At 42.9% G+C, this 24,188-nt stretch overlaps 1 protein-coding gene across 6 annotated transcripts in view; it reads right to left on the bottom strand.

Annotated features, from left to right (window-relative positions):
• Nucleotides 1–24,188, bottom strand: part of Arhgef28 (Rho guanine nucleotide exchange factor (GEF) 28) — a 308,082-nt gene that overhangs the window by 138,239 nt on the left and 145,655 nt on the right. For 5 of the 6 annotated variants that reach the window (XR_873729.2, XM_006517518.3, NM_012026.2 and 2 more), the window contains 3 exons: nt 16,959–17,142; nt 14,114–14,294; nt 6,968–7,034 (listed from right to left, as the gene is read on the bottom strand). Coding sequence is in view for 5 of the 6 variants with exons in the window: in XM_006517518.3 (XP_006517581.1) it covers nt 6,968–7,034; nt 14,114–14,294; nt 16,959–17,142 (432 nt within the window). In the remaining variant the exon portion in view is untranslated. The remainder of the gene's footprint in view (nt 1–6,967; nt 7,035–14,113; nt 14,295–16,958; nt 17,143–24,188) is intronic. The other variant, XM_030247128.1, reaches the window with a different exon arrangement.

Below are 24,188 nucleotides of genomic sequence, written 5' to 3' on the forward strand. Positions count from 1 at the left end.
CTAGTGAAAGTAATATCCTTTTAGGGAAAACAGAGTGGTGAGCTAGATCTCTAAAGAAAACCTAGAAAAAGATGGGGTTCCCTGTAGGATGAAAGAAGTAACGGCAAACCACATTATGGCTTAGAGGAATATTTTCTGCAGTCTTTTCATCATTTTTAAACTTTATTTGAGGAATCTCCGCACTTCTTTTTATATTGGTGGCACCAGTTTGTACCACCTCCCCAAGTGAATATGTGCTCCCCTCTCCCTACATCCATGCCAGCATCCGTCGTCATGCCCACAGATCAATACATCTCGAAACTCTCATGAGGAGCCTCTATTTACACTAGATGATGATTAACGTCCTGATCCACCATTGGCCAAGATGCAGGGACTAAGAGACTGCGGAACACTCAGCCTTAAAACATGTAAATATGCCACATGCACCCCTCCCAAGCCCTAAGGATCATTGTGGAAGAAGAGGCAGAGAGAGTATAAGAGACAGAGGTGGGGAATGACATCCTGACTTCCGGAAACAGCAAGACAGTATGCATATAAGCTCACAGTGGTTGGGACAGCAAGCACCAGACAAAATCCCAGCGTGGAGTTGGGTAATGGGCACACAATCCAATCCCTAACTGTGGAGCTATTGGCAATTGTTAGGTGCTGGGCTGGGAGAGACAGACATAGACAGGCAAGCAGGCAGGCACACACACACACACACACAGAGAGAGAGAGAGAGAGAGAGAGTTTTTTTAAAAGAATATAGTCACTGGTTAGTTGACCACACTCCAGTGGAAGACCACAAATCCAAGAATAATTGTATTTGGGCAGGGCAAATTAGTCTTGAAGGATTAAAAATAGGACACAAAGTTGGAAGGGTAGGAAGGGGTTAAATCTGAGAAGACTTGGGGAGGTGGGATGAATATGATCAAAACAAGTTGTATGAAACCCTCAAGGAACTAACAAATTATCTTCATGGATACAGGCTTCTATGCATTTACATGTATACAGTGTATCAGAGAAATTTGCATTTCCACCATGCCTTAGATTTCAGAGCCTGTAAATGCCTCTGTTCTAGTTCTTAAAATATCTAAGGTGTTATAAACTACAGTCACCCTGCTGTGCTATGGAACAGTATGTTCCTTTCACATGTCAGGATGTTGGCACTTGTCATCCAAATTCCCCATAATACCTCCATCCTCTCCCCAGCCTCCCACCTTCTCAGCCTTCAGTAACCATATTTCTACTCTCCTCCTCCTCCCCCTCCTCCCCCTCCCCCTCCTCCTCTCCCTCCTCCCCCTCCTCTTCCTCCTCCCCCTCCTCCTTTCCATTCTTCTTTTCTCTTCTTTTTTTTTTTTCTTTTTTTTCTTTTTAGTTTTTCGGGACATGATTTCTCTTTATATATTTATATATATATATTTCTCTTCTCTTTCCCTGACTCTGTAGACCAGGCTGGCCTCAAACCCACAAAGATCTCCCTGCCTCCCCTCCCAAGTCCAGGGACTAAAGGTGCACCACTATTCAACTTCCCCAGCTTCTTAGCAAATGGCACTCATCAGGCCTTAAACACTCCAAACTAGGTGGGGAGGTGTTGTATCTTCGACTGAGTCGTCATCCCAGAAAACAGCTTCCTTGGTGACAGACACCCTCAGCCCCCAGCATATCTCCCAGCTGCCCTGGCTTAAAGGGCTCACATCTTGATACACTTGTACCACATGCAGCCATTCTAAAAAGCCCCATGTTACAATATTTAAAACAAAACATCTTAGGGAGAGAACTCTGTATGGATAACAACGCTCTTGCGCTACTAACACTGACTTACTAGAAACACTCAGGTATGGAGACCAGTCCACTGTTTCTCCACAAACTACATGAACAACACTCAAGCAAGAATCCACTCACTTCCAGTCACTGCGACACACATGGCATGCCCTGGTATCCATAATATATACTTATACCACCACCTACACTTTGCTATAGGCTGCAGCTACTTAACCTACACTTAGAACCAGGCATCAGGCAGGCCCTAGGCAGGACTATAGGAGATACCAAGCAAGGTGCCCCGCCTTCACTTCCCTCCACCCTCCTGCGCCATCACCAGAAAGGCAAACAGGGCTGAGTAGCTTTCATAGTGCTGAAAAGCCAGTTCATGGCAGAGCTGAGTTCTGAGCTGTCTGCTTGCTGCCTGGCAGCCAGACGAGTCTGAGCATGTAAGTCACAATCTCCCAGTGACAAATGCTTGAGATTACCATTTCCAGGCAATGATCCTGATGTTACACTTTTTCCATCACACAAACACCAAAGAAGATTCTAGACCAGCAGTGTGAACGAGCAATAAATAGATTCTCTTCATGGGAGTGGTCGGGATATCGCAATGCAAAGGGGAAAATGATAGATGGCTGACTGAATTCTGACTGCCTAGACAAGATGTGCTACTTAAGCCAAATCTCTGTTGAGCTACTAATCACGAAGAAAAGTCAACTTAGCACTCAGAAATTTCCCTTCCCCATGACCACTAGTGTGTATACTCCACGCCTCATATAAGGGAAGGCCTGCGTCTCAAAAGCCCAAGAAGGTAAAGGGAATTTCGACAGGGTGTTAGGAGGTACAGACGGCTTCCCGTGTACAAAGTGACCATGAGTAGGTTCAAAGACGCCTCCTTAGGCCGCTTGCAGAGAATGCTGCTGTGCTGGTAGATGAAGAGAAGCCAGGTGACGATGGAAAAAACAATGAGGCCTGTGAGGAAGGGTCAGAAGAGATGAGAGATGCAGAACAGCATCACTCTCCAGAGTACCTTCCTCAGAGCACTTCCTAAGGACCTTTCATTGATCAGCTGAGTTGAACAAGGCTACACAAGTTCCTGATTCCTGACTCACTAGAACCTGTGACGGGTCAAATGCACATGGGTCTCGGAAGGTTTCATGCAGAGCGTTTTCTAGGTACTATTGGTGAAAGAAGTCGTACTTTTTCGAGCATCTTCCAAGCCTAGGTCAGGGCATTGCTCTTCAGAAAGTCTTAGGGTATAAAGCAGGCATGGAGGTAGTGCATGCCTGTAATCTCGGTGCTTGGGAGGTGGAGGGTGGAGGCTGAGCCATTTAAAGTCATTCTTGGCTACATAACAAGTTCAAGGTCAACAAAAGGAAAACCCTAAGGGTAAAAGACTGACTAAGAACAAGAAGGCAAGTGAGAAAATGAAGCTTATTTCTTTTTCAATGATCTTGGGGCTGTGATGGTTTGAGTGAGAATGGCCCCCATAGGTTCACATGCTTGGTCACCAGGGAGTGGAACTCTTTGAAAGGATTAGAAGGATTGGATGGTGTGGTCTTCTTGGAGGGAAGGGGGGGGTGGTATTTGTGGTGTTCAACGCCAGGCCCAGATTGTTAATCTCTGTCCCTCTCTTCCTTCCTCCTTCCCTCTCTCCCTTCCCTCTCCTCCATGTCCCACAGATCAGGATGTAGCTTCAGATACTGCTCCAGCACCATGGGTGCCACCATGCTCCACACCCTCATGGACTAAACCTCTGGCAAGCCCCCAGTTTCATGCTTTCTTCTATGAGAGTTGCTTGGTTATGGTGTCTCTTCCCAGCCATAGAACAGTGACTAGACAGGGCCATTTCATTTGTTCAGAATAACTTCCCAATTATTCTTCAGGCACAATAACAATCATGAAATTATAAAACCATAATTGGCTCACAATAGTAATAATAAAATCATTTATCACACGCACAAAGACAGCAGATTTAATTCCAGGCTAAAGTTATTATAGTTCTTTACTCTGTGACAGATACAGACACCAGCTTAAAGTTTCCACCCTGAATTATTATCACAGCAGGAGGAGAGAGGCACACTCTGTCTAATCTCTGATGCACAAAGGGAAGTTTAGTTTAGCATTAGGAAGAAATAAAAGAGGACATTTTTATCTCCAGGATGCCTTTTCTTCCAGTTGAGTCTTGGTAGGCACTGGAGAGGAATGAACCCGAGTGCCTTCACATTAGTCAAACACTGCCCTCTGCTGGAAGGTGCAAACAGCTCCTAACATTCCTTGAACACATTGCCTGAAGGTCTACAAAATTTGCCTGATGGTTATGTAGATCTAGCAGACTTGGGGTTCTTGCCAAACTCTTTGGTTTGGGTGCCTTTAGTCCTGTTCACTTGGTTGTCCCATGGGCCCATCAAACTTATCCTGTCTAAATTGAGCACATTGTGTGTCATAAGTCCTGTCTTCTAGCCCACCCAGAAACACACCCCAGGCACAGAAGGCCTGTCTTTCCTTCCCACAACTCTCGTCTCTCCCCGCCACAACACTCATCTCTTCCCACCTCACCCTAGACAATACCCTTTTAGCCTCTCTTTGCCCTAGACAACATTCATCTCTCCCTACCTCACTCCTCATCAAGTCATAGCCCTTCTGAAGTCCTCTGACCAGTCCCCTGGCTTCCATTTGGCAGCTCCCAGAATTCTCAGGGAAAAGCCCCACCTCCACCCCCACCCCCAGCTCCCTCCAGGCTCTTCTAAAGTCCCTGCCGATCTGGCTTCCCTTAAGCCTGTGTTCCTGGTATTTCTACTACCACACATGAGTGTGCAGATGGGAAAATGACCTATATTCTCTCCCATTCGTCTCCACTATCTGGAATTCCCTTCTCTCCCTTAGATTCCACCTCCGGGGGCATCTTCCATGCAGCCTGCCTGGATTCTGCCGCTGTCACAGGCTACAACATGCTTGAAGCAAAATTTTGCAAATGGTGCACTTGCCATACTCTGCGCGGAGAGCTTGCTTTTTCTGTCCAGCCCCCTCGGCTCAAGAACTCCAAAATGTTGTGTTTATTTAGACTTCATTTTTGTTCTCAATTAGTTTTGAAGGTGAACAATAAGTGAAGAAAGATGCATGAGGTGAGATAATCCCTAGAAAACTTCAGAAGTTGACTTTTAAAAGGGGTGGAGCGTAAGAAATAAAGGTGATATAAAGATGTAGTGAGCACTCAGAACCGGCAGGTCAGAAACTTTCCTCCAAGTATGTCTACCAGCCAAGTAAGAAATCTGATCAGCTACAGTTACAGCAGTAAAAAATGGGCCAAGTGCTTAGGGGAAGCCAGCATTCCTGACACAAGACCAGAAAGACGTTTCTTACAAGTATCTTCAAAGAGAAAAACATAACATTACCTAGACTACCTCCTTGGGCAGGCAGAGCAACAGTGGTCACAGAACACAGCCAAGGTAATTCCTGCCCCGACTCCAGCCCCAGGAAGCAGCAGGGACAGGAAGCCTAGTTGCTCAGGCTTAACCCAGGAGCAGGTGTAGTGTGTGTGGATGATACACAGACCCCGGCAACTCTTCATAAATGCTCATTCTCCAAGGCTTCTTTTCAGCCAACACAGAGGCAAAGGACCTAATTTTACACTAGCTGTCAAATACTTGGAATGCGACTACCCTGTGCTGCAGAATCAAAGCACTAACCAGCTGTTAACACTCATGGCAGAGAAATAAGGATCTGGCCACGTCTGTTCCTGACTCCAGCATCTCAGCCCCATCAGACTGGCATCCCATCACATTCTCTGATACGCCATGAAGTCCCACCATCATCCCAAAATCAAATAGGTAATTAATTCTAGCCCACAAACATAATGAATATTTATTTATATCTACATATAATTTCAAAATAAAGGTGTCAATATAACATCCTAGCTAAAATATGTAGCAATGGGAAACTGATAATAAGATCATTTGTACATCAACATTAACAGTGTTTGCCTGTGTCACCAGAAAGCAACAGTCCTGCATTACTTCATGGCCATGCGCCTCAACAAGGGCCACATGTGGATGAAGAACACCAGCAAGCTGAGGCAGACACCTCACCAAGCACATCAGTTTGGAGGGAGACTTGAGGCGTATGGGCTTATCAGTGCACTATGGAGCTGCTACTCTAGGTGTCTAAGGAGAAGCATGCTCATGTTCATCAAGAAGAGGGTGGGCACGCACATCCACACCAAGAGGAAGTAGTAGGAGCTGAAGTATGTGCTAGCAGCCATGAGGAAGGCCTCGGCCAAGAAGAACTGATCTCCCTGCTCTGCACCCCGCCCCATTACTACAAAAACAAAGAACCCAGTGGTTCTCTGTGTACATGATGATTGGATCTGTGGAGAGCCTGAACTTAGAAGGATTCTGCATTTAATTCTATTTCACACGAGAAGCAAAATAATATGCAAAAAGCCAAGTAAGAATGCTTCCTACAATTAAAATCATGTTTAGTATTCGACTTACTATTGGAATTATTTGTATAGGAAAAAATGTGTGAACTACAGTAAGACTTTTATAACACCCCTCCCTCGCTGAAAAAAAAAACTCCCAGCCATGCTGAATAGATTAGGAGCCAAGTGCTCTGGAAAGGCACGGATGAGTGACTCCTCATGCCTCATGCAGAGTAGAATAATAATATTGCATTATAAAGAAGACCTCGCAGTGGGAACCCCTACCATTGGCAGAACTGCATTCAAGCTCTGTAGGACCAAGGTTTTCAGGATCATTCAGAACTCTGGCAAACTCCCCTGGCATATCACACCTCATCTCTAAACGGTAGCAGTACTGTCCACTCCTCGAGACAACAAAGACACTTCGTGCCTTTGGAAGCATCCTCCTGAAGACCCACTATCCAAGCCCAGGGGAGGAGTTCTACAAAGCTTGACTGAGCAGAGGCTTGTCTCCAAGCATGAACAAAGCTAACTTTGGAAGGAGGAAACCAGGGACATTTGGGAGAGACCAGTAAAAGCTGTGCTTAAACAAGGACCACAAGGACCAGGGCTAGCAAATGTTATCATGTAAATGCTGGCTGAGGAAGAACCAAACAAAATTGGGCACTGTGTGTATACCCCACAACCCCAGATCTCGCCTCTACACCATTTATTTCATGCTACGTTCTTTGTTGCACACAACAGACTGGTTAGTAACCCTACATTTTCTGGGTTCCCTACATGGGCTAGGAATAGGCATACCTTCTTCAGTTTCTGCAGCTCCAGAAGGCATGGTTGCTTTCTCAGTCTTGGCTTCTTGCTCAAGAGCCTACAAGATAAAGTGGAGAAAATTGTTGAAAACCATTTTGGGCTCCAGATATGTAGAAGAAAGGCAAAACCATCACAGATCTTAGAGCTGGGGAGCTGGCAAGGAAGCACGTGGGGTTGGTGTGGAAGGGAGATAAAGCCCGAGAGAAGAACTCACAGCCAGTGTCCCAGGAGGACAGAAGGAGCTGGTCAGGGGCAAAACCCCTGCCACAAACCCTCACTTTATCCTGCAGTTTATAATATCAAGTTTCTCAGAAGCGCCATGTCTGAACCAACGCAGGCAGGATCTTGAGACAAAAAGGGAGAGCTGAGTGTGTGTGCACCTGCCCTTCTGGAGTATTCTATATCCCAGATCATACACACATGATATGAGAGGACCAGATGAGGAGGCAGGACCACAGTTAGGGCATGTCCAGAGTGACTGTAGGTCGAAAAAGTATGCAGGCCAGCACAGGCTGTCCCTGTCTGGATCCAAGTTGCTGAGCCATCTTAAGGCCACAGCAAAAAGCTTCCCTCTTATGACCATAATGATTTCCCTTTGAGATTCCCTCGGCCCATAAAAATATGAAGAAATATAGAATTATATGTTAATGTGTTAAACAGTTAAGTAGCCAAAAATGGTATCAGCCTAGGTTCTACAATAAACCTTCAGCCTCCTTGGGTAGAAAAGTCACACAACATAGTTGCTGAATCCTGCCATGCATACTATTAGGCCAGTAAAGGAATGTGTCTTAGTCAGGGTTTCTATTCCTGAACAAACATCACGACCAAGAAGCAAGTTGGGGAGGAAAGGGTTTATTTAGCTTACATTTCCCACAAAGCTGTTCATCACCAAAGGAAGTCAGAACTGGAAGTCAAGCAGGTCAGGAAGCAGGAGCTGATGCAGAGGCCATGGAGGGATGTTCCTTACTGGCTTGCTTCCCCTGGTTTGCTCAGCTTGCTTTCTTATAGAACCCAGGACTACCAGCCCAAGGATGGCACCACCCACAATGGGCCCTCCTGCCCTTGATCACTAGTTGAGAAAATGCCTTACAACTGGATGTCTTGGAAGCATTTCTTCAAGTGAGACTCCTATTTCTGTAATTACTCCAGCTATGTCAAGTTGGCACACAAAACCAGCCAGTACAGAATGCCTCATTAACTGACTATCTCAGAATATGTATCTAATATAATATACAACACTACAAAGGGGCAGTGGGCACTGTGTGTCTAGACATCCACCCTGGGTTACCCCTGTCGGTGCCCTCTATAAGAAGCATTTTTCCCTCTTTGGGGCTCCACACATTAGGAAAGGACTAGGCCAAGTCTACAGTGGGTACTATTAAGGAAGTGTGACTTAGTTAAAATTTTATTATTAACTTGATACAGCCTAGAGTCACCTGGGAAGTGGGCATCTTAGTTGAAGAATTGTCTTAATCAGATTGGCCTATGGCCATGTCTACAAGAGACTCCTGATTGGTGATTGATATGGGAAGGCCCAGCCCACCGTGGGCAACACCATCCCTAGGCAGGTAGGTTGGGCTATATAAAGAAGCTAACTGAATCAGGGTAGATGGCTCATCAGTTAAGAGGACCTGGGTTCAGTTCCCAGAACCTGCATGCACAATCACCCATAATTCCAGTTCCAAAGACTCTAATGACCTCATCTGACTTTTGCAGGTATCAGGCATGCCCATAGTACATTTGAAACATTCATACACATGAAACAAACAAATAATATAAAAATCTAGTATTTTCAAGAGAGAAAGTGGAGAGCAAGCCAGTGAGCCAGCTAGTTAACAGCATTTCTCCATAGTTCCTGCCTCCAAGATGTTGCCTTGAGTTCTTGTCCCGATGTTCCCTAACAATAGGCTGAGATGTGGAAGTGTTAGCCAAATAAACCAGTTCTTCCCAAGTTGATTTTAGTTGTGGTATTTACCACAGCATCAGAAAGCAAACTGGAACAAGGGGGCGCCTAGCATGAGGAGTGGATATAGAGGAGGGGTCACCATACAAGATTAAGACCCAAGGCAACCATCTGCCACATGTTGACCCAGGGACAGCCTTGACCTTGAGCCCCTGTCTTTCACTGAAGAGAGTTACCAAGCCTGTGTGAGAAAAGGGTATCAGACAACGCTAGTTTCTGGTTAAACATCAAGCAAAACACTTAACTTTTTTTTTTTTCTTATAAATGAGATATATAAAAAGCCAAGCTTTTATTTTGGTGTATATTTTGGATTACAAATTTTAAAACTTAAATTTCTTACTTGATTTGTTCGTTATATCGAGGATCTAGACCAAAATTTACCAGCATACCGATAAATACAAAGAGGCTTTGTGAAAAGGAGGTAGGTTTTTTTAAAATATTTTTATTAGGTATTTTCCTCATTTACATTTCCAATGCTATGCCAAAAGTCCCCCATACCCTCTCCCCAACTCCCCTACCCACCCACTCCCACTTTTTGGCCCTGGTGTTCCCCTGTACTGGGACATATAAAGTTTGCATGACCAATGGGCCTCTCTTTCCAGTGATGACCGACTAGGCCATCTTTTGATACATATGCAGCTAGAGACAACAGCTCCAGGGTACTGGTTAGTTCATATTGTTGTTCCACCTATAGGGTTGCAGATCCCTTTAGCTCCTTGGGTATTTTCTCTAGCTCCTCCATTGGGGGCCCTGTGATCCATTCAATAGCTGACTGTGAGCATCCACTTCTGTGTTTGCTAGGCCCTGGCATAGTCTCATAAGAGACCGCTATATCAGGGTCCTTTTATCAAAATCTTGCTAGTGTATGCAATGGTGTCAGCGTTTGGAGGCTGATTATGGAATGGATCCCTGGATATGGCAGTCTCTAGATAGTCCATCCTTTTGTCTCAGCTCCAAACTTTGTCTCTGTAACTCCTTCCAAGGTTGTTTGGTTCCCAATTCTAAGAAGGGGCAATGTCCACACTTTGGTCTTCGTTCTTCTTGAGTTTCATGTGTTTCGAAAATTGTATCTTATATCTTGGGTATTCTAAGTTTCTGGGCTAATGTCCACTTATCAGTGAGTACATATTGTGTGAGTTCCTTTGTGATTGTGTTACCTCACTCAGGATGATGCCCTCCAGGTTCAACCATTTGCCTAGGAATTTCATAAATTCATTCTTTTTAATAGCTGAGTAGTACTCCATTGTGTAAATGTACCACATTTTTTGTATCCATTCTTCTGTTGAGGGGCATCTGGGTTCTTTCCAGCTTCTGGCTATTATAAATAAGGCTGCTATGAACATAGTGGAGCATGTGTCTTTCTTACTAGTTGGAACATCTTCTGGATATATGCCCAGGAGAGGTATTGTGGGATCCTCCGGTAGTACTATGTCCAATTTTCTGAGGAACCAACCGCCAGACTGATTTCCAGAGTGGTTGTACAAGTTTGCAATCCCACCAACAATGGAGGAGTTTTCCTCTTTCAAGGAGGTAGTTTTAAAAACATTAAATGTATAGGTAAGTTCTTGCCTATGGCAGATCAGGCTACATATATAAAAGGCTCTGAGTTCAACTCCCAACATATGCAACAAATTAAACAAATATGCATATAATTAGATCTATACACACACATACATATAGAGAAGTACTTTTTAAATTCTTCACTAAGTTATGTTTGTGTGTGTGTGTGTGTGTGTGTGTGTGTGTGTGTGTGTGTGTTATGTGTGGGGTGTGTATGTGCTCCGATGTGTGTGGAACAGAGAACAAATTGCAGGAGGAGATTTTTCCACTGTGTGTGTCCTGGGGATGGAGCTAAATCATCAGGCTTGGCAGCATTCAGTGCTGTTACCTGCAGAGCCACTTTGACAACACAAATTTCTGAACATTTGTGACTATAGTTTGGATACTTAGCAATAATTTGACTTTTAATATTGTAGTGGTTTGAATGAGAATCGTCCCATATGCTCATATGTTTGAAATCTTGGTCCCTAGTTGTAGAACTGTTTGGGAAGGATTAGGAGGTGTGACCTTGTTGGAATGTCATCTCCAGTGACATACCTTAGACAGCCAGGCTCAGTCTGTCTCTTTCTCCGACCTCTGTGTCTCTCTGTCTCTCTGTTTCTCTGACTCTGTCTCCGTCTCCATCTCTCTGTCCTCCCCACTCTGTTTCTTTCTCTCACTCTCTCTGCCTCATTGCTTGTGAATCAGATGTAAGCTCTTAGCTACTGTTCCAGAGCTATGCTCCCCACAATGATGGCCATGGACTCACTCTCTGAAACTATCAGCAAGCCCCCAATTAAATGCTTTCTTTCATAAGTTGCCTTGGTCATGATGTCTCTTTCCAGCAATAGAACAGTATCTAAGACAAGTCTTTATTATACATTGTCATGGTATTATCATCATCAACTCTATGACTGAGTGAAAATATGAAACAGTAACAGCTCTGACCAAGTGTGGCTTCTGAAGGTGCTGAGAGACAAGCTCGGGATGTGACAAGGTGTCATGATTAACTTCAAGAGAGCTGTAGGTGACTAAGACATGCCCAGACCACCTAGAATGAACATGTCTCCTTGAGGGGACACAGTGTGGCTGTGTTTCCATGTGCAGAGGGAAGCTGCTCAGACCATGGTCACACAAAAACAGATTTCAGTATAGAGCCAATAAAGCGTGAGGTCTTTTTCTTCCCTCTCCCTCCTCCCTCTCTCTCCTTGTGATATGAAACAGGATCTGATTATGTATGTAGCCCATGCTGGCCTAAAACATGTAATCTTCCTGTCTTCGCCCCTGGAGTACTGGAGTTACAGGATTATAAGTCAGCACTCCCAGTTTAGCATGAATACACTGTATGCACAATCTATATACAATCACATTAATTCTTATTGTCCACAGTTATCTAAGTGTAGTACAGACATTGCAAATAAGATTTGTTTTCTTGGGGCTAGAGATATAACTCAGTGGTTAAAAGCTACTGCTTGCTGCTACTGCGAATGACTAGAGTTCAGTTCCCAGAAACCACATGGCAACTCAGAACGACCTAGTCTAGCTCCAGGAAATCCAATACTGTCTTTTGATTCTGTGGGTACCAGGCACATATACAGTACACACACACAAACACACAGAGGCAAAACATGCATACACAGAAAGTAAAAATAATGTTTTTTAAAATAATAGTCCACCTCTTGCTTATACGTCTAACATAATCATGTATGTTATAGCATGGCCAATTTTAAATTTAAGAACACACAGAATCATTTGTCATGTCAGTTGGAGTGAATGACTTTTGACGTCAAAAGGGATGCTGACCTTCTGGTCTCCCTGTTTACCACCCAGCCACGTCCTCAAGGCAAGAAGGATAAATAAAGTAACGGCATTTGGACCAAAAGGTTATTTCATTGTAATTGATTATCTTAGTTTGCTTATTTATTAAGACACAGGATGACCTCAAATTCATGGCAATCCTCCTGCCTTATCTTCCCAAGCAGTACAATTACAATAGGTGAGCTACCATACCTAGCTCTTAACTGCTTCTATTTTTTTCATGAAATGAAAACTTCAGAAAGTGGTCACTCGGCAATCTTGCTATGATTACTGTAGAGCCCTCTATAATACACGATAATGTCATCTCATTTTATTCATCCCAAAGTCAGTATCTCAAGTGTGTGCCATGTCAACGAATCCAGCTGGAGGATTCTGTGAGGATACAGATGCATGGTGTGTTTGTGCACACAGAGCTTGTCTTATTCTTTCTAGTTTAGTCACCATGTGACACGCTGCTTTCTGCATAGCTCTCCTGGGGCCATGCACACTGCCCGGCTCTATCCCTGGGATTGCTGGGGACAGACTCCTCTTGAGAATATGTGCCCCAGCATCTGCCTGGTAGGGACTCGTCACCATTTGGTACTTCTATGAGAAGCAACATGAATAGCTGGAGGTTTTAGTATCATTCAATAAAAACTAAAATGAAGTGAGAAATGAAAATAAATTGAAGCTAAGCCCTCACTTGTATATACTAAATACAATATTACATGTCAGAAAATTTCACACAAAATTTCTTACAACTCAATGGGAGTCAGATCAGACTCTGAAGAATAAGTTTCACTCCAATTCAATAAAATTCCACACGGGATATGCTGAGAATATCTACTTGACATATAAATATTTTAGTTGTATTTGTAGTTTAATTATGTAATGTAAGCATAGAAGCCAAAGGCTATGATAGACTGTGGTTTCTGTTTCTCTGGGTTGGTGTTTGAATCTGTTTGAAAGGCTGTACAGCCAAGGAAAACTGTGTCTTCCTAAGTAGATGCTTGACACACAGGTGGACACAGGGTCTAGAGAGTGAGTCTGAGGGTCACCGAGCACTGGGCACTAGTCTGGACCAGTTTCATTCAAAGCAAGTTTGCTTAAGAAAAATGTAAATATTCTTTATGTTTGTTAAGAGTTTATGAACTACTAAGAGTGATGGTGTGCTTTAATTCTGAGATAGGCATGCTGTAATAGCATTCCAATATCATATCATGACTGTGGCAAAAAGGGGTAAATTTCTTTATGGAAATTTTTGTACACAAACAGGACAGAAGTTAAAATCACTTAAGTCCTAAGAAAGCAGAGCAGTAGATGCTCTTGACTGTTTTGGGTAGGAATTAGAATACCATCAATAAGTACAAAAAAAAATTCAACATTAGAATAATAGAATTCACTTGTGGGACCCTGGTATGGAGGCACATGTTTGTGATTCAAGTACAAAGATGTAAAGATTGCAAGTTCAAGGGTAGCCTGGGGTGCACAGCAAGACCCTGTCTCAGAAAATAAAACCAACAAACTAAATGCAAAAGAAACAAACAAACAAACAAAATCTATGGACTACTGGCTCTGTGTATGGACCACTGGTTCTGTGTGTGACCATTGGTTTTGTATATGGAGTACTGGTTCTGAGTACAGCCTACTGATTCTGTGCTGCCTAAATCTATGTTGGTCTTTATTCAACTTGTCTAACCCAGGCTCTAACCCCATGTCCTCAAGTTTTCATTAGGAAAAAAAAGTGTTAGCTAACAAGCACCATTCTAAAACAGTGCACAGCCTCCTCAGTTACTAAAGAAACAGGTGCCATGGAGTACTGGAATAATGACACAAACCTTGACAAGAAAGGCTCTGTCCCAGAAATATTTCCGGAAGAGTTTGATGTCTGCTTCCAAGAGATGCTCAGCTGTGTGGTTAACGGTCAGGGTCAATGTTTCCGATGAATGAACAAACTGCAGAGTGGCCTCTTCGTTAAGACGCAGTCGGGAGAAGCCTGGGGAATGGCTACCCTGAAAACTGAAACAACACAAGTCAAAATCCACACAGCTTCCCAGATCCCATCCCCCATCCTGCCCTGCTATTACAAAGCCAAATGGAAACCGATCCTTAAAAGTCACTTACACACTCAACTACACAAGCTCATGGAAACTGATCTGGGTCAAGTCGTCTTTGTTTTTCCACTCAGTGGTGTTTTTTTTTTTTTTAAAAAGAATTATGTTTTAAGGGTCCCCCTAAAATAACAAAACTGTCCTGATTTTTAAGCATGGAAATTTACCTCACTATTTCACTCTCCTTTTAATCAGAAAAGATGCCTCTCCCTTTAATGGAGCTCACAGAGAATAAATTGGCTGGCAACCAATCGTTTGTTAGGTGATTATAATGGAAAACAGAATCTCCCAGGAGTGTGGTAAGGTTTGGATGTGATAAACAACTGGTATCTTCCTAACACACTGGTGCCACTGTGCTAAAACAGTCCTCATGCAAATTAAAATGTACATAAATTTGGTTAGGTCATATAGGTTATTAACAATGAAACAATATTCCCAAACTAAATTATTGAATATCAACTTATTTTCTCATCTGTCTTGGATGGCTAAGAACAGCTGTGTTAGCTATACACCTTCTCAAAGGATGAATTATGGCAGTAAATCGACACAGTCTATAAGGTCATGCAATAACAGTAAAGATGCCTCAGGTGAAAGTATTCATGTTCATCTTGTGGTCGTATCCCAGCAGACTCCCCAGATCCCTTACTTCAGAGAACCAGTTCTACCACTTCCTCCTGGCCTTGTTAATGAGCATTTGTTTTACAGAAACAAATTAATGAGCCGGGAACTCATGATGGCTTGATTTTTAATTTGTCATTGCTACAATGCTCTAGAAGATACATGAATCCATCAGAAATGTTACTTTCAGGTTTTGAATTTTGATTTTTCCCAGGCTGGAGAGATACATATACATGGCATATTTCTCTCTCCAGATGCTGGGCAGCGGCAGAAAGCATCATCTGGCAGTGAGGCTAAAATCTGGTCTCTCACAGTGGAACGTGTTGCCCAGCGATGTATAGGAGGCTAGGCATAGTAAATGCATTGGGCTGTGTTTATAGTAAATGCAATTTGGGAGATTTTCAACCTAAAATAGGTCCACAGGACACACCTCCATTTAAAATCAAGGATCCTCTGAGCTGACCTATCTCTATCATACGGAGTGACAAAAAAAGATCCATAAAGAGCAGTGGCACTCAAAGATGCAGTCTTTGCACTAATTCCAGAGTTTTCTAGAAAACAAGTCCTCGTGGCAACAAGCCACTGAAGTGAATGGATCATGAGCCTGGGTAGTAGTTCAGCTGTGGTTAATTTAGAACACGGATAGTCCACCATATGATCCTGTATCCTATAATTAATTTAGAACATGGATAGTCTATCATATGATCCTATAATTAATTTAGAACATAAATAGTTCATCATATGATCCTATATCCTACAATCATATGATCAGAATTGAGTTTACCTTTAATCCCATCCATGAATGGGTCTATTAAACATGTAAATTTTAAAACATGCAGTATCTTCTAGGGTTAGCACCAGAAGGTGGCACAAAGCAACCAGCAGATGAAGGAACCCCCCCCGCACCCCCCGCCCCAGGATAGCACTGTACCAGATGATGCCATTCAGTCAAAGGACACGCTCTGCCTCATCCTTTGTAGAAAACGGGGTTGTGTTCATAAGCAAAGGAAAGAACAATTCCCTCTGGAGAGACTTGTCCCTTGGTTAATGTCTATTTGATCAAATAAGGCAGAGGAGGAGAAAGAGAACGTTCTGGTTTCTGTCTAATGGCTACTTAGGTATCAAATTACCATTAATTAATTGCATTAAATTAATTACATTGAGTTATATGAACCAAACAAGAAAAGTCATCCCACTAAGACATACCATGTAATAATATTCTAAAAATATTTAAACTTTATGTTATAATTTCCAATGATTGTACTTTAATTATAATTTTTATCTTGCCTTGTGGTAGCAAGGCAATCACTACATATGACTCCTTCTTTCATAATTTAGAGTAACAGTTCATCTGAGTGCATAATCCACTGGTCAGTCACTAGGAGTGTTGAGAACATCACCCATACAAACAATTTCATAGTTAACAGATTATCTCCCTTACATTAGTTCACTAAACCCTAGTGACCAATCCATAGGGTTTGCCTATTATTCTGACAGTGAAAATGATGACCTTGGCACTGAACTAGAAATAGTCCAGTAAGGAAAGCAGAACGGTCCCATCTTTCAAATGATTTAGAAGACAGCCATAAAAATAAATGGTCTTATCTATGTAATTATAAATTGTGATTATTACTAAAATTAATCATAGTCATAAAAGGATGTAACTCAGAACTTTTGCTTAGGAAATAATGTTGAAGATAACACCTGAAAGACAGTGTAGGTCACTGTTTGACCAATCTTGTTTCACTGTCTCCCATCTCTCACAAAGTACTCCCAACCAAGGAATCTGCTTATGCTCTAGCTGCACATACATGTGTACTGTATACAAAACGAGATGTAAAAAAGCACAAGATAACATTAGCTGATGCTTCCATTATCTCCATTTCCCAGCAATGCTTGGCAGGCTTCATATAGACATGAACTAAGAGAGACACTATCAGGCCACTGAACTCACTTTGTGATGTCTTCTACCAGTGTGGAGTGTCCACCTTGCAAAGCTAAGTCTAATGGTGTGGTGGCCTCTTCATTAGGTAGCTTCAAGGCCTTGACTCCTCCAGGGAGACACAAGAGGAAGTGGAATAGCTTAGGGAGGGCCCATCTCACAGCCAGATGCAGGAGAGACTCTCTGTGTAGAGATACTGAAGAAAAGAAAAATGTGATGTTAGTTCCTCCAGTTATAAAGTTTGTTTTGTACATTTTTCCTAAAGAGATGATGTGCTGGGTATAAAAGAAGATCAGAGCCAGAAGGAACAAAAAGCAACACATCTTGACCTCATGCTCTACGAATGGAGAGAGGTCCTGGGATTTGCTGGAGGACAAGGAGCCAAGGGGTACAAGAGCTAGGGCACTCATGACTGGTACAAGCTCCTCTGTCCCCCCTGCTATACCTTGCTGCTCGCTGTCAGTAAGGATGCAGGAACATCGCCTGAGGACACCGTCTCTCAAGAAAGATCATCCTTTGGAAATACACTTGTCAACTTCTAAGGTATCAATGAAGAAGATCTGCCACCCAGACACAGCAGGCTGTCAAGGCTAAGAGCACAAAGGAGCCTCTGTTTCCACCATTCATCCCTCATAAGAGGCTGTGACAGAGGCAGTTCCTTAGGCCCAGAGCACTTGTGACTATGATCTGTCCCCAGCCTCATAAAGTTGCTTTTGCCCAGCATTTAGATCCCTGGAGACATCACACTCCCAATGGCACCATGGTGCTATGCTACAGTGAGGCCTGGGCCTTTGCAGATGCCCCTGACTAGCCACCCTTGACAGCCTCATGATGAGTTCCTCTGCAGTGTCTAGTGCTGTGTGTTATGATCATTTCCTGACTCTTGCTGCATAGGCTGACAGACTCTTGATGATCTTCCTTCTTAACAGTAGCTGGGAATGCAAAAAGCCATTAAGTACTTGCAGAATTTAACAGTAATTGACTATTGAAGTTTCAATTGTATATGTATGTTTACTTCATATATAATTTGTAGAGTATTTATACACTTGTTTGCCTATTGTAATAGCCCAGTACCTAGGATATAGATGGTTCATGATAGACAATATTGTAAATATGTAAACTATAAAATCATTTTTGCATTAAAAAAAGCTAGACCCAAACTGGCTGTGGTGGCACATGCCTGGAATCCCAGTACCCAGGACAAGAGGCTAGAGCATTATTTGTGCCCAGGAGTTTGAGACTGACCTGGGCAGCACAGTAAGACTAAACACACACACACACACACACACACACACACACACACACACACACATACATACACACCATTACATTATATACATGTCAGGTTTTTGAACTCCATGTGCCTGGTCACACCTTAAAGACATCATTTCTAACAGTCTAAACATGAAAAGCTGCTCACTACAGATCTCTTGTGATAAGCAGGACACAGTGTGTGTGTGTGTGTGGGGGGGGGGGTGTTTCTAATTAGTAATGATACTGACTATGGACAATGGAATGAAAGGCCCAGCAGGGTAGGGACCTTGCCCTCTGTCCTGTGGGCTCCCTTGAGCATCACAGCACCCGGCACACTTGCTAAGCATTTACGGATTAGACGCTATTACACATGAATGGTAAACCCCTTCAGAACTGGCGTTTTGTCTTTGACTGCGCTGCTCTGTGGAGTACCTACGGCTCTCAGTTCTGTCTTGTTCAGCTCCTACACGGAATCTCACAACAGAAACTGTGTCCTCCCACATACAACTGGGACATTAAGGACAAAAATGCCGGCTTCCCACACAGCTTGCTGTCCACAAAACCATGATCTTTTTGTTCCCCTGTCTTCATTAACATAACCTCACTATTGCCAGAGACTCCAAGCGGACCAGTGATTGTTTACTGTGGAAATTTTCCGAGAGACTCATCAACCCTTCAGCGGGAATCACCAACAGACAGTACAGAGAAGCCCTAAATATGATTTTAAATTTTCTTGATCTTTGCCAACTTCCTGAGGAAGTCCTCACCAAACCCATCATCTGCCCCCACCATCACTAACCCTACTCCCTCAGTAAAAACTCTTTATTAAACCAGACTTCAATTTCTCAGAGAATTTCTGTCTTGCCACCCCCAGCCCCTGAAGCCACTAAGGGTTTGTAGCAGGGCTTACTATGACAGCAGTAATTACAGCTTTGTCTTCTCGGTGTTGAGAGTGTTTGTGGAGGGAACATTGAACCCAACACAACAGAGGCAATATCCCGTGTGCCTGAATAGACTGCATTTTCACAGGTCTGTCCTGCTCGCTCTACATCTACATCAGTGACTTCAAATGAATGAGGACCCACACCTGGGTCCTTGGCACCGTAAAGCACCACCAAGTCCCCTGCCTAGTTGCTCTGTCATTTGCCATGTGACATAGCACATATTCCTTTCCACAGTGAAATAACAGCGCAAATACCAACCCATCTATAAACAGATCTGCAGCCTGGCTGCACACAGTGGGAACACATTTGTTTGATAGACTTTGTCTCATCCTTATTGGCTTTCCCTATTCAGATGCTGGAAACTCAGCCTAATGCCCCATGGACACCAGACATGACAGAATCTTTCTTTTACACTTGAAGTTATGACCATGATACTTTTTTTGACAAAAAAAATAGAAATTAAAAATAAAAATCATGGCTTTCACTGTGAACAGATTCCCAGTAGGACAAGTCTGACAACATCTGTACTTATTTTTCCTATTTTAAATAATAACCAGGAAGAGACTTTTTAGGATCAGGTAACAAAGCAAACACATGCCTGCACACGCGCGCGCGCGCACACACACACACACACACACACACACACACACACACACACACATACACACACACACACACCAGCAGAGGACAGCCTATCAGCACAAGACATGCAGCGGCCACAGTGAATGGAATTTTTACATCACAGATCCCCATCTGAACATGGCGAAAAATGTCCCCTGTTTGTACAGGTTGCAATTTTCTTCTGAGAAAAACACAACTGAGAGAGAGACAATACCTAAAGCCGTGGTATTAAAATAGTAGGGTAAAGGTTTACACGCAGTGTCAGCTGTGTATGTGGTATTCCTTAGATTGTCTGCTGCACTGTTCTGAAACTGGGGCACTGTTGACTATATTCAACTGAGTGAGAAGAGCAACCTTGTTTCCTCTAGAAACTCCCAAGCCTGTAGGACTAGTCCTAGGCTCCTATTCTCTATGGGGGTGGGTGGAGGTGGGGAGAAGTCTATCCCCCATCTAGAATGGAAGAGAATAGTAAGAATCATGCAGCTCACTGTTCCCTCTCCCCTAGCCTCAGAACGTCTCCACTTCTGGAAGAGGAAGGAGAAGAGGAGGCAGAGAAGAGGAAAGCACATAACAAAGTTGCCAGAATGTTAAAGAGAGAGAGAGAGCACGCTTCTGCAGTATAAAGTTCAGTATGGAGAAGAAGGCAAACAGCTTGAGGTAGGAAGCAACATGACATATATAAATAATTCTGCCTGTTAGAAGGTTCAGATTTCTTAACAGCTGCCAAGAAAACAGGCTGTGGAAAGGGTTATACAGTCTGGCAGAGAGGTAGGGCTGTTTAATTAAAATGAACAAAAGGATAAAAAACCAAATAAATATCTCTTGGTGTTTGCTTTGCTAGTACTGGGCATTATCTGAAGTGACACAACTCAAACAGAATTACTAATAATTGTTCTGATGGAGCACATTAAAAAGTGTGACTTCTGCCACCCTGGGAACATAATCACCCAGACACAGAGAGGAACTGAACAGACTTCGAGTTTCTAAACCACTCCCGCTTCAGACCGGTGAGGGCCCATCTACCTATAACAGGGAACAAAGCTACATTTCCACGGGCTTCACACTGTGGAGTATCCGCGTCTTTGCAAAAAGGGTCCTACTCATCCAGGCTCATTGCTGTGACCGACGATCTGATAAGCAGCCAACCACAGGAGGGAAGATTGACTTTGGCACACGGTGTGAGAAGATACAGTCCTTCTGGATGGGGAAGGCATGGCGACAGGCGCATGGAGTGGCTAGGCACATTGTGTTCACAATCAGGAAGCAGAAAGAGGCCAATGTTGGTGCTCAGCTGGCTTTCTCCTTCCCCCCTGCCCATCAGAATCATGACCCCTGTGTTCAGAGCAGGTTTTGTCTCCTTAATTAGGACTCTTTGGCCATACCCAAAGATATGCCTCACTACTAATGCCCAGGTGTTTCTTAATCCACTCGAGTTGACAACTGAAATTGACTGTCGTAAGTCCACTTCAGCTTCTGTGTGGCTGACCTCTCTGTTTCTTTTTTTTTTTTTTTAATTTTTATTAGGTATTTTCCTCGTTTACATTTTCAATGCTATCCCAAAGGTCCCCCATACCCACCCCACCAATCCCCTACCCACCCACTCCCCCTTTTTGGCCCTGGCGCTCCCCTGTACTGGGGCATATAAAGTTTGCAAGTCCAATGGGCCTCTCTTTGCAGTGATGGCTGACTAGGCCATCTTTTGATACATATGCAGCTAGAGACAAGAGCTCTGGGGTACTGGTTAGTTCATATTGTTGTTCCACCTATAGGGTTGCAGTTCCCTTTAGCTCCTTGGGTAATTTCTCTAGCTCCTCCATTGGGGGCCGTGTGACCCATCCAATAGCTGACTGTGATCATCCACTTCTGTGTTTGCTAGGCCCCAACCTCTCTGTTTCTTAAAAGGCAATCCTGGGAATATACATGGAAGCAGCCCTGGACTTTCTTCCCTAGGCTCCTCAAGACATCTTTCCTACTGTCCCAATGCAAAGTCTAGGACTTCTTCTTAATGATGCTAACCTCTACCCTCTGAGTCTGTCAATACCCACCCAAGCTTAAGCTCCTTTCCTCCTCAACAAACGTCACAGTTTCAGCTTTCTGTGCTCCCTCTGTCTCACTCACTCCCTCTGTCTCTCTCACTCTGTCTCTCTCTGTGTGCCTTTCTGTCTCTCTCTCGTTCTCTCATTTTAAATCTTGGTAAATGTTGTAAATAGTTACCATGTTACATTGTAAATATTATGCCAGTATCTACCAAATAATGTTGTTCATTGTTTTTAATTCAGCCTCATTGAAAATTTGAGGACATGAAAAAAACTAAACCAGATTCTTCAAGGTACAATGTGTATGTGTAAATAATGTCATAGTGAATGAAACCAAATTGCTTTGTATAGTTAATATATGCTAATAAAATATTTAAAACATAATCAATTAACATGGTGGACCTCATTATCACTGCCAATATTATATATAACATATATAGCATGTATATGTATGAGATAGATATAGATATATAACTTTAAATACTTTGGGATGCGTTACATTATCTAATAAAGAAACCTGTATCTTACATCCCATGACAAACTCATGGAATGGCTGTTTTGGGAGGATTAGAGGTGTAGCTTTCCTGGAGGAAGTATGTCACCAAGGGCAGATTTTCAAATGACTGGTGACATTTTGAGTTAGCTTTCCCTGCCTTCTACTCGTGAATTGAGATGTGAGCTCTCAGCTGTTCTTGCTACTGTGCCTTTGTTTTGCGATCATGGACACTAGCTTTCTGTAACTGTAAAACTGATTAAACTCTTTCTTTTCTAAGTTGCCTTGGTCATGCTGCTTTGTCACAGCAAAAAAAAAAAAGAAGAGAAGAAAGAAGAGAGAGAAGAAAGAAAGAAAGAAAGAAAGAAAGAAAGAAAGAAAGAAAGAAAGGAGAAAAGGGAAAATAGTTAGATAATAGTATTATAACAATAAAAATAAATTACAAGGCCAGTGAAAAGGCCTGGTGGATAAAGCCTGGTGGCCAGAGTTTTGTCCTTAGGACCTCCATGATGAAAGGAGAATTTTCTGACATCCATACATGCACTTTAGCACATCCAGGAACACTAAATCAATCAATCAATCAATCAATCAATTTCAAAAATTAGCTAAAGAATTAAACACACAGACACACCAGATACACACACACACACACACACACACACACACACACACACACATACACACACCACTAAAGAACAGGATTTCTAAAAACAGGCAAACACTCAAGACTTTTAACTTTTGGAAACAGATTAGTTGCTTTCACACAGGATTGCTTTCAGCAGGCCCAGCTATTCACTGTGACAGTTATTCATCACTACGAAGAAATGCATTGAGTACATATTCATATGTTCTTCATGGCTTTGGTCTGAATGGGAAAGAGTGTGCTTTTGAAGGCCAGTAGCCAGGGGTGGGTAAAAATGTTCTTGAGCTCCTATCACCCTAAGCTAGAGACCTCCATCAAAAGCTAAGTTTGTTGTCCATGACGGTTAAGAAGGAACAATATAGACACTAACCTAAGACAGGCACAGCCACCTAACCACTCTATTCCCTAGATGGGATTATAGAAAACAAGTAAATCTTGTGCCCCTGTCCAGCTCATCTTTTAAAAAAACAAAAAAGGGGGAATTGTGCCCTTCCCCCAGCCTTGAGTAGGCTAAACAAACCCATGATGGTTTTACAACCTAGCTGGGGTCACATGACCTCTCCGCATTTGCAATTTCCTAAAGGAGCTTTGAGGAGTTGACTGCCTACTGAGCTGGCTTTGCAACTCAATCCAGCTGAAACAAAGGATGGGTCTGTGGGCTTTCCCTATATAAACACAGTGCTGAAAATTAAACTTTTGAGCCTTGATCAGAAACCTTTGTCTTGGCTTCATCTTTCTCTTGCACTTGTCCTTTTTCATTTTCATCTCCCCTTTCAGGTAACCCAGTTAATCCATGGCTGCTGGACAGCTACACCTCCCCACAATTAAATCAGGACATCTAAAGAAAGGTGTGAGCAACCACATTTCTTAGCGACTCTAAAACAAAACCAGAGTTGGGGTTCTGCCTCTTGAAGTCAGTAAGTGTTTATCAAAATACATCCCTAAGGTCTGCCTTCTAGAGTACAGCTTTCCCAATCTGCTCTGAAGAACTGTGATCAATTAAAAATAATATTACCAAAGGACACAAGTGACTAAAGCCCTCTGAGTTTAGCAAGTTCTTTTTCACTGAAAGTGCTAACTATTAATCCAGGAAATGGTTTAACCACTTAGCAAAAGGTTAAAACTAACACTGGATAAGAATAAAAAATCTAAAAGCAAATGATACTTTTAAAACCTTTAAAAACACAGGCACATTCAGGAACTGGATTCAGTAATGTTTTACAACTTCTGAGGGAAGCCACTATAGGAAGG

Source organism: Mus musculus, chromosome 13, assembly GCF_000001635.26.
Source record: "Mus musculus strain C57BL/6J chromosome 13, GRCm38.p6 C57BL/6J".
Taxonomy (NCBI): Eukaryota; Metazoa; Chordata; class Mammalia; order Rodentia; family Muridae; genus Mus; species Mus musculus.